Source organism: Momordica charantia (genome assembly GCF_013281855.1).
Source record: "Momordica charantia cultivar OHB3-1 chromosome 6 unlocalized genomic scaffold, Mcharantia_2.0 BLBB01000006.1, whole genome shotgun sequence".
Classification (NCBI taxonomy): domain Eukaryota; kingdom Viridiplantae; phylum Streptophyta; class Magnoliopsida; order Cucurbitales; family Cucurbitaceae; genus Momordica; species Momordica charantia.
This window is the reverse complement of record NW_028275164.1, coordinates 30,803,995-30,814,862: the sequence shown is the minus strand read 5'-3', so window position 1 is coordinate 30,814,862 and position 10,868 is coordinate 30,803,995. Positions and strand designations below refer to the sequence as shown.

Below are 10,868 nucleotides of genomic sequence, written 5' to 3'. Positions count from 1 at the left end.
ATAACTGATAACGAGAGACATTTTAAGGGTATAACTAACTTTACATTCGTATTGGACCTTTATTTTTTAATATATTTACAAATTATGGAAATAGTTGCTATATTTACAATTAATTATTATATATATATATATATATATATATATATATTTATTTACAACTCTACTAATTTTAAATTATGTAAGCATATATTACATACTAATTATTAAATTAAATTTGGATGGTTATTAAAAAATCAATATTCACCCACGTAATACATACACCACAAATATGGTGCTGCAACTAACGGTGGATGTCAATCACTTTGTTTGTGTGTTCAATTATAACCATCGCTATAAATACAATCTTCAATTTTATTTTTTATTAGCTTACATAAATATTTATTCTAAAAATGAAAGTCACACTTATGCTAAAAAAAAAAATAGATATATATATATATATATTTATTGTACCTAAAAAAAAAAGATACATTCAAATTAGTGGTAATATAAATTATGGTATTTCAATAAAAATTTTATTTGAAATTACACAATTATATTATTCTGTCATTTCTGTAAATGCTCTACTCTTCCGAATTTTTTTTTCCAACCACAAAATTTGAGTTTCAATATAATTTAACCTTTTTTTTTAAAGAATATAATATAACCGTGTTTCTAAAAACTACCACATACAAATATTTTCAAAACCCAAGCCAACTTTTGATCAAAATGTAACTGCAAGTTAAGATTCATTAAAATAAAATATGATAACAATAGTAGCTTTTATAATTGTAAACATATAACCAAAAAGTAAAAGACTTGATTAAATAAATGAAAACTAAAACATAAAGAAAAAACATAATAATTGCCCTTATGAAAGCTAGTGATATATTGATAACTTAAAAGAAAAATGTATTTATAATACCTTTTTGAAAATGTTATTTATAATTACTTTTATAAAAAAAAATACATATTTATAGATATTTAGGAGAAGGAAAAGTTATGTATTTTAATTTTCTTTTGATAAATTTAGAAAACTCGATACATAAAATACCTCAACAAAAAAAAGGCTAACCCTCATGTCATGTGTCGCCAGAAGTAGCCATCTGTGAGCTAATGAAGAATGAAGAAACTGCATCGAGAATGTAATATTTTGTAAGCAAACCATTAATAAAATAATAATAATAACAATAAAAATATCAATCATTTAATTGCCATAGTTTAGATCTACTTTCAATTTGATTTACTAGTTTTAAAATTTTCAATTCCGTCCCTGTAATTTGGTTTCATAAATTATCCTTAAATTTTATTTTAACTACTTGAAAAACTAATCTACTTTCTTATATTTTTTACTCGGTCCTGAATCCTAACACAATTACCCAAATGGAACTTTTTTGTAAAAAAAAATGTCAGGACGACTTGTGAAATTTGATTAAACCATAGGTACCAAATTGAAATTTTTAAAACCAAAAAAGTACCAAATTGAAACTTTGTCCACACCATGACCGAATTAGTAATTTAACCAATTTTATTTAATATCATGTGTTCCCAACTTTTAAAAAAAACAAACAAACAAACAAAATTTACGAATTGTATTTTTCCACGACTATGTGGTAATGTTATAAAAATAGCATAAAGTGCCAAAGCAAGTATAACTAGCGGTAATTGGCATATACTGGCAATATATCTCCAACCAAGAGGTTAAGAGTTCGAATCTGATCTCCAACATATTGTACTAAAAAAAATAGTATAAAACAGTTATGTTTACCTCTTGTAACAAATTTATAAGGATTTTTTTTATATTGATTTAGTTCATTTATATTAAAAGCTTTTTCATATTTAAGTTTCTATTTCCCTAGACATATTTAAATTTAGTACAAAAAGATACTTACGAAAAAAACAATCAATATTGCATTTAACATGCTAAAAAGTAATAATTTGTTGAAGGGAAAGATAGATATGAAAACAAATGATTTGGCATGACTAACTCAACTATAATTTTATATACAGCAAACTTTAATATTTTTTTTTCTGTAAGGGGAAAAACTTAAAATCTTATTCAATCTAAAATGTTTGTTTTCTATATATAAAACTATTCATAGATTGTGGATGGATTTCTAAAGATTATTTCCAAACATAAATTAAAACTTTTGGGTTAAAAAGTAATGATGATAATAATAATAATAAAAGATAATAGAAATGAATTTGGGTGTTCAAGCATTCATTAAAGCACATATATGACTAGAATGTTGCCAAAAAGAATTTCAAGAGTTCTTTTCCTTTTTCTAGGTATCTATCTAAATCTCAAGGTAACAAAATATTATAATAGAACAGCTTTGAAATTTTTTTTAAAATTTGTTGAAATGTATTTTGCGTGTAACATTTCTAAAAATATATTTATTTAAATTTTGTTACATAACCTTCAAAAAATAAAAATTATTATATATTTGTGTCTTTGATGAGATAAGGAAATTTTTAAAAAGTATTCGTATTATTCGTTGAAAAGGCATTTGTAACATTAATTTAGCTGTCCTAATTTCATATTTTAAAAATTACATTTATAATCATAACATGAATAAAATAAATAATATTTATATTAGAAAATCAATATCTACCATGAATTAGGCTAGGTGTGTCAAAATTTTATCATTTTAACACTTTCAATTTTATCAATTCCACCTTAAACCTATATAAATGTTACAATTTTTATATTAAACTTGAAAAATATTGCTATTTTTTTTACCTTTTAATAAATTTTCATTTGAAATATCACTAAAAATATATTTTCATGAGCATATCTAATACGAAATTGATAGAATTTTAGAGAAAAACAACATTAGAACTAACTTTTAAACATGTAAGTCTTAACAAAGTTATTCAAAGGTCGATCTTTTGATCAAACTTCATTTTATGTGAATGTGATTCATTGAAATTCACACCAAAATAATGCTAGTTGATTAGAGTTACTTTGGAAATTAAAAATAAAAATAAAAAAAGTAAAATGGTTTTTTTTATTCTATCAATTCCAAGAAAATGCAACTTTTGAAGATCTTTATATTACTTTATGCTAAAATTAGTGAGTGAATTAGGAAAATTTGAAACGAGAAATAAAAAACATTCTAAAACAATCAGATTACTTTAAACTTGAGAATAATTATCCAAAAAAGATTATTTTAAAGTGATTGAGATTCTTGTAATTTACTCATAAAAAAGTGTAAAAAATGTTTAAATTAAAAGATATACCAAACTCATCTAATTTGAATGGTCAGTATAAAAAAGCTATCGTGTTTGATAAAAAATAAAAACAAAAACAAAGAGAAAAAAAAAGCATATTTGTGGTGGTGGTGGAAATAAAAAAGTGGTTAAAGTAGAAGAAGGTATGCAGATCCACCCTGATAAGAAACATGAGACGCTGAAAAACACAAGAACGGAACATGTGGTTACCTGTAGAGTAAAGTCGCTCATCTCGGGCTCATCGTTTGGTCTTCACTTGGCGAAAAGACACCGCAAATTATGCCAAAAGCATATTAGTGACCTACAACTTGAATATAATGTGATGATGAGAAGAGAATAAAAGGACACTGAACTCTACTAAAAATATTTCTAGTATACCTCATGCTCTTGATCAAGGAAGCCTGGGACATTCTCTTTCGAGCACTAACATAACCAGAAATGTGAACAACTATTATGAGTATATCAATAACATGTTATGAGTAATAATCAAGTGAAGATGATGAAAGACGCTAACATTGTTCGGCAAATGCACTTTGCAGTGAGATTTTGCGTTACGCCAATGACAATCCGATGAAAGGGAGAGCTGAAATTATGTAGAAACACATTCTCAGTCATGGAAAGAACAAGTTAGTATCAAGATATTCTTTTATAGCACATGGTCATAAATCATATAAGATGAAAGAGAACTTGAGGTTTGCACAATTTTTGGTACCTGGTTAAGTAATTCAGTTGGTAGCTCGTCTGAAGATCTCTTTTGATCTGGACAACAACTAAATTCCTAGAATAATCCATAAATAAAATACAATAAACATGAAAGTAATTCAGTTGGTAGCTCGTTTGAAGACCTCATTTGATCTTTTGGCAACTAAATCCCTAAGATAATCCATAAATAAAATAGAATAAACATGAAGTTAAGGTGTTATCGAGATACGATTTAAGTGGTGACGATGAATATTTATATTTGTATATGTAAAGTATATGGGGTGAATGACGCTCACCTTCGAGACAGTTGTTCCATCTTTCCAATTCACAAAGACATCACATTCTTCATTATGTGAGAGTATCTGTATGAAGCACAATAGAACTCAGTAAATGCCAAATGTTAAGGAAATAAAGGTTTCGCGTGTTATGAATTTTACAAACCTTATCGAGTGGCCGATTTTTACATGTTTCAGCTTTTATACATTTTTCTTGTTTCGTGTTGTGGAGAGAATTTGGTCTGTTGAACACGAGCATAGCAACAATATTAAGAATACGCGACAAAAACATGACTACATGAGTAACAACTACTAGTGAATTAACAAAAAGAAAAAAAAAACAAGTGAAAATACTTGTAGATTTTCAAGTCCAGGAGCATTCAGTGGCAACTAATTAGAAAAAAAATGCATGCAAATTCCACCTCTAGAATCAAAGTGCCTAGTTTAAAGGTTTGCTCATTAAATGGTAAGCGACATTGAATATAAGCAATAGCCTTATGAAAGTAGACCTTAAGGACAAGAGGTCTATCAATATTTCTCCAGGTCACTCTTATATCCTATGCACACCAAATTTGGTTGTATCTTCTCAAAAATAAAAAACAATCAACTTCAATATTTTTGTTCTACCTCATAAAATACTCGATTAGATACAATTTGAAGGGCAATATGATGATGAACTGTGATACTGAAGTCAACATGTTCATATTAGTTCACATATAGACTATGTCATAGCTCCATATTTTGACTCAAAACTCAAACATGAAACTACGTTTTGCATCTTCTAGAAACACACCATCTACAGATGACTGTGATGTTTATAAAAAACCTCACATCTAGGTACAAGTTTCAAATACGAATCTGTTTTGCAGCCCAATGTTAGTAGATGAAGATAAAGACTGTGCAACCAATCGAAACCTTTTCTAAATGGATATAAAAGGGGCTAAGCTTTCTTTTTTCTTCAATATTAATCATATTAATGAGAAGCTAATCAGAATCCTAAGAAGGTGAAATAAAGAAGACTTATTTTGAACGAAGCAACTTCATTCCATTGAAGCTGCTAAAAACCAATCGAAAGATAACAACAGGAGGAAGAAAATAACTAATATCTGCAAAATCTAGCATGAAAAGAAGAAGCTAGAGAGAGAGATGGAGAGAATGTTAAACCACCCGTTCTCTCGACAAGTTTGCCTGACTCCCCCTTTTCTCCCCAACTTGTTTATTCTAAAAGATTCCTACTTGACACCATCACATTTTGATTCAATACATTGCTTTGCACCAACTTGATGCACAGAGGAATTATGGATTTTTAATTGATTGTTTCAAATGAATACATCTCAGCCATTTTATAGGCTACCAGGTGGGAGCTATTTACAAATTAAGCAATAACTAACATAACTAACCTTACCAATACAAATCACCGCCAGTTTTAAGTAATGCAAATGATAATTATTCAAACCAAGGTAACTAAAATTAATTACAGTCAAATGCTTACATAAAATCCTTAGACTGTGGAAGAAGAGTTTAAATAGGAAATTTTATTTAATACTCAAATATGGGTATCTCTAGATCAAAGTTAACAATGAAAAACAAACTGTTACATATAGAATATGCATACAACTAATAGGATCACCAATAAATAACACTGTATGGTCTCAAAGCAATGCAAATATGCTTCATAGTTACTAAATTATAGTCATTAATTAAATCTTCAGAGTAAAAGCCTTTTACATGATGAATCAAAAGTCTACCTCAATTACCTTCTTGTGCACTTGTTTTCATTTCGTGAAGTAGATACATAAGGATTATTTACAACCTGCAATTTGGAAGGGTCTCGAGTTAAGAAAAAAATATTTGGCAAACATGAAATGAGGAAGAGGTATTGGATGCCCCATAGAAACTTATAAACAAAATAGATATAAGTCTATTGGAGTCTCGCACTGCAAGAAATTTTGTAACATTTAGACGAGAAACATACAAATTTCATATTTTTTACAAAATAGATGACATCGACTCAACCAAGATGGTTCTATTACATTAAACATACCAACTTACTCGTAGGATGAAATATTTACACATATAAATGGTTACTGTCAGTAAAACAGTAAACTGTAAAATATAGTTTGATGGCTTACATTATATGTTTGCTGTAGGGCCCTCTCTGATGTCTTCAGGTGAAACACCTAAAACAATCAAACAAAAGCTGTAGGTAAAATTATGGTGCAGAATACTTAACCATTACCCTTGATTAAAATACAATAAAAATTCATCATGGTGCTGGTACAAAAATCAGCACAAAAAATAAAAATAATACATGCTAAAACAAATTACTTGAAATTCGGGCATTTGTGGTATGCTCTTCTTTGGTGGGAGCAAAGTAGGAGCCTCGAGGATCTGCAAAGCCGAAACAGTGTTATAAGATCATACGAACTATGTAATGCATTTATTATGAATAACATCTGAAGTAAAAGAAATTGTGTCAGTCACAAAAATACTAACTTTTCGGTTCAGCGGGCGTGCTTTAAAGTTAGAGACATTTGATTGGTTATGTTCACTTGCTACTGTGTTGATTTTAGACCTGAATTTCAGAACTTGCAACATGATGCATCAGCTCGGAGCACAAATTATAGTATTTTGAATGAGTTTGAGAAGAGATCACTTTTTGTTTTCAAATAAAGCTGAGTACCTGTATCTTTGTGCTCTATTCGCTGTCTCAAGGTTGGGCTCTTTAGGTATGGTAGATTTAATTCTGGTAACAGCAGGATTAACTTCTGAATGTACAACCTGCAGCAATAAGGGTTAAATTCTAGTAAATGAACGAACTAAAAACAGAAATTATACCACCGAAATCATAAGCTTGTGTATAAGCATAAATATGATATATTGAACGAAGATGAATAGTAAATTAATTCCGATGAACTATTAGTAACAATTCCAGTTTCCAGGTACACATCGGTTACCTTTTTAGGTACCTTGTGTAGCAAACTTGTCTGCCGCCTCAAATGTGGGACCTGCAAAGAAGTTATAAATTACTTTAAACCTTAGGATACCAATGGACTCACTCTACACGTTAGATAGACAGAAGCGTTTGCAAATGGCTGCAAGTTCTGCAAAAGCAGCTTAAATATAAATAATTCCAGCTCACTCCCTCCCTGTTTTGTCTCTCTTTCTTATCTTTCTTTTTTTAATATGTTAGGCAAAAGCAATGACTCAGAAAATTGGTAATAGGTGCTATTCATTACTGGCCTCTTTGAATTGATTGCTTTCTGAAATGTTTGAATTGCAATAAAATAGCAAAAACAAATTCCAAGATAAAAGTAATCAAACTACTCAAACCAGCTTCATATGATGTCACAAAATGGGAGATGAAACAAAGAAGCAATAACCAGATTTGATGGAAGCATTAGGCAATCAGAAAATACAACAGTTTTGGAGATTGGACAACACTCTAGAATCCCATTTAGTATCCTTAACAGCATCTTCAAATAACATTAGAAAAGTTATCAGTACTATGTAATAACTCACGTGAAACAGAAAATAATAATTCTGACTAAAGAGGTAATTAACCCATCTCAAAGAATGGGTTTCAAAACCTCTGTAACTTACAAAGAAAGGATCATCACAGTATTAGAAAGAATATTTGATTTTAACAGATGAGGTTTACTATGTCTTCTCATGTACAAAAACTAATGTTTCATTCCCTTCCCCCATAAAGACAAACATCCCTAGGAGACCAGTAGAATGCCAATTAAAAAATAAATAAATGTTGAAATAAAAGTTTCCACACACATTGCAAAAATAACCATCCTCCAACTTTTGCCTTTTGGTAGCATGACTAACATTCAATGAAGAACGCGTAGAACTGATCTCCATACTATCACCCAAGCTGAACTGAAATCTAAAAAAAATAAAAATAAATAAAATGAGTATAAAATTGAAGAAAACATAAAATAAACACTAGAAATAAATAACGATCACGTAGAAGATAATTTAAAGAGCTCACAGAGCCCTTCTTTCTCCAGAACACGTTCCCGAAGATTGAATGAGCAACAACTATTACACACTATGCTGGTTTAACCCACCTTCATGGGTGGACTGGGAAATGGCCCCATCATATCTCCACAGTAAACATTATAGAGACTGAAAACATCATTAATGTCAATCAAAGAAGTATTTTTAGATATGGTCATCACCTTCGCAGAGGCGGAACGGAGTGTATCCCTCGAGGTTGGTTTTGCTTGGCCAAATAACTTGCAGTTGGTTTCATTAAAGTTGAACTCCGTCGTAGATCGGCCTTCACACTGAACTTCATATTAACTCCTACATTATCCGGAGCCAGATATGATCAGGACGGGAGTTAGAGGTATGAAGATATTTGGAGCAATTATTTTCCAAGAAGGAAGAGGTAAATAAGCAGGATGGGAACTTCCAGACAGTAGTATAATTCTAATCAATGAATTGGAACAGCAAGAATAATCTGCAACTAACTTTTTTCGTTAATACCATCTCAAATCTCAAATGGGAGAAAAACTGCAACACACATCTATCCCACAAAAAAGAACCAAACCTTTGGTCTGGAATAGCCACCTAGATGAGAAAATATGCAAAACCCCACCCCTGCGAACCATACCGAAACAAATACTTGGGCCTTATACACCATGATAGTAATCGAATCCTTTTAGGGAGATCACACCATTCATATAACTTGTTTGAACAAAAGAAATCAAAAAGATTCGAAATGCCATGACCATCGAGGACGAATAACTAACTATCAGTTATATGGATTTTAAATTTTTTCAACGTTGGGGCGAGGGCATTTTTCAGCCACACCATAAGGTATATAATTTGATATTTTTTCACCAGCATATTCATCATTAACCATACTTCCAGCACGACATATTGACGAGGTTGAATCCAACTGAACCAATAGAAGAAGAAATGCACACTATACCTGAGTTATTCTCATTTATCTCAGAAGTTTCAGAGTCTTCCTGGATTTCCTGAATATCTTTTAGTTTTATAGAGGTGAGCTCTGCTTGGAACTCTTCTTCCCGATTCAATTTCACGACGAATGCTAAAAGACGGAAAAAAAATTCATACCATAAGAATTAACATGAAAGAGCAATTAGATTTTGATCTAATCTGCAAAATAAATTGATTCTATACCCATGATAACCATAACGCATTAATAAATATTCCAAGAGAAAGTGTTGTCGTCAGTAATCAATTCTCCAGAACAGAATAATTCCATAACTCGAACATTTATAACAGATATCCAAGAAAATCGAAAGCTCGAAGAATAAGAAAACGAAATTTTGTCGCCAGAAAGACGACACCAAAAGTAAGTGCTTACGAGAAGGTGGATAGCTTCCAGCAAATTTGAACCAATCCTCGGCCTCCCTGGTCTCCTGCTTTGTCTCGGGTCGAGTGAAATCGTAATACATGGCGGCATCAAACTCGTAATCGAAATCAATTTCGCCGCCAAAAAATGGCTCGGCAACCTCATCCATTTCTCCATCCGTCTCCATCTCTTTCTCGATATGATCAGCGCCTTAGTATGAACGTTAAACGCGACAAAATCAGAAGAAATCCATGGACATTGACGCTGCTGCTCCCGTTTCGTGAAATTCCCTGTAAACGACGAATGGACCACCAGGATTTCTCTTCACAGAAACACGCAACCCAAACAATACAATAAACAACAAATACTTGTACGACATTCCATCATTTCCATTCTCTTCGCCGTCCTCGGGAGCGTCCGCGAGAAAAGTCTCCGGACATTCGCTCCAAAACTGGGCCCAAACATTAAACTGCGGTGATCGTGCAGGAAAAATAAACAATCGATTGAAAATCAGGACGTGTGATTTTCGTCGGAAAATGAGGCGGCGAGAAAGAGCAACCGGAAGGGAATCATGTGGAGTGGAAGTAGCCGGCGGCCGAGTCTGGTTTCGGCGGCGAGGGCGAGCCACGGAAGGAAGGAAGGAACCAGAAACCGAAATGGTGGCGGGCACTTCATAAGGTGCCAAATGCGCGAGAGCTCAGTTTTTCTAGTTTTAAATTGGTGGGCCCCATCACCGGAAATACATGGCCAGTCACAATCACACAACTGCTATTCAAAATTAAAAAAAAAAAAACAAAAAAAAACCATATATTAAATTACAATTTAATCCATATTGTTTTTAGGATCGTTTTCAACTCCAACTCCATAGTTTTAAATTTTTTTCAATTCATATTATTTAGACTTGGTTTCGATCTGATCTAGTTTTCTTTTTTTATTTTTTTTTTTATTTGGTTTCCTTTGGTCCATTTGGGACAATTACACATAATTCTAAAGAAAAAGTCAGAAAGACTTTGTCAACATATTTCAACTTTGCAGTTTATGTATGTTTCTCCATCTATCAATAATAATTTTTTTTCAACATACATAACAAAAACATAATAACAACTCAAAATAACATAAATCTTCGAGTAAACAAGGTGGGTCCATTCATCTGAAATCTCAAATGCATTTGGTGTATTGTCAAAATGTGCGCAAACAAAAGCTTTTAAATTTTTGGGAGATTCTCCTCGAGGTGATTCCAAAACTAAAGATAAGTAATTTTCATTTTGGGACGATTACATGTAAGTGTTAAAAAAAGTCAAAAATAGCTATCAACATATTTCAATTTGCAGTTTATAAATATT

The 10,868-nt window shown here is 31.3% G+C and overlaps 1 protein-coding gene across 5 annotated transcripts; it reads right to left on the bottom strand.

Moving 5' to 3' along the window:
* Positions 1-225: 225 nt before the first annotated feature.
* On the bottom strand, positions 226-10,251 carry LOC111025952 (protein TPX2). 5 transcript variants are annotated; one of them, XM_022303884.2, is made up of 17 exons: positions 9,538-10,251; positions 9,136-9,258; positions 8,378-8,504; positions 8,025-8,082; positions 7,145-7,195; positions 6,871-6,968; positions 6,684-6,762; positions 6,516-6,578; positions 6,320-6,367; positions 5,945-6,000; positions 4,354-4,429; positions 4,209-4,274; positions 3,923-3,969; positions 3,725-3,793; positions 3,589-3,633; positions 3,421-3,517; positions 226-1,108 (listed from the first exon to the last, which is right to left on the bottom strand). In XM_022303884.2, exons 1-16 carry the CDS (start codon positions 9,710-9,712, stop codon positions 3,463-3,465), a joined length of 1,236 nt encoding a protein of 411 aa, XP_022159576.1. In that variant the 5' UTR covers positions 9,713-10,251; the 3' UTR covers positions 226-1,108; positions 3,421-3,462. The 5 variants fall into 5 exon arrangements, with proteins under 5 accessions (XP_022159576.1, XP_022159572.1, XP_022159573.1 ...); XM_022303880.2 differs by having other exon boundaries at positions 7,974-8,082; positions 9,538-10,247; XM_022303881.2 differs by having other exon boundaries at positions 3,421-3,511; positions 7,974-8,082; positions 9,538-10,247.
* Positions 10,252-10,868: the final 617 nt, after the last annotated feature.

What these genes read in the sequence shown, in the direction of transcription:
- LOC111025952 (XM_022303880.2), bottom strand. Translation starts at nt 9,712, where the DNA reads ATGGAGACGGATGGAGAAATGGATGAGGTTGCCGAGCCATTTTTTGGC. An exon ending in GATAAATGAGAATAACTCAG is followed by an intron (nt 8,505 to 9,135) that starts GTATAGTGTGCA and finishes CGGATAATGTAG; the next exon opens with GAGTTAATATGAAGTTCAGT. An exon ending in CACGCCCGCTGAACCGAAAA is followed by an intron (nt 6,579 to 6,683) that starts GTTAGTATTTTT and finishes TCGGCTTTGCAG; the next exon opens with ATCCTCGAGGCTCCTACTTT.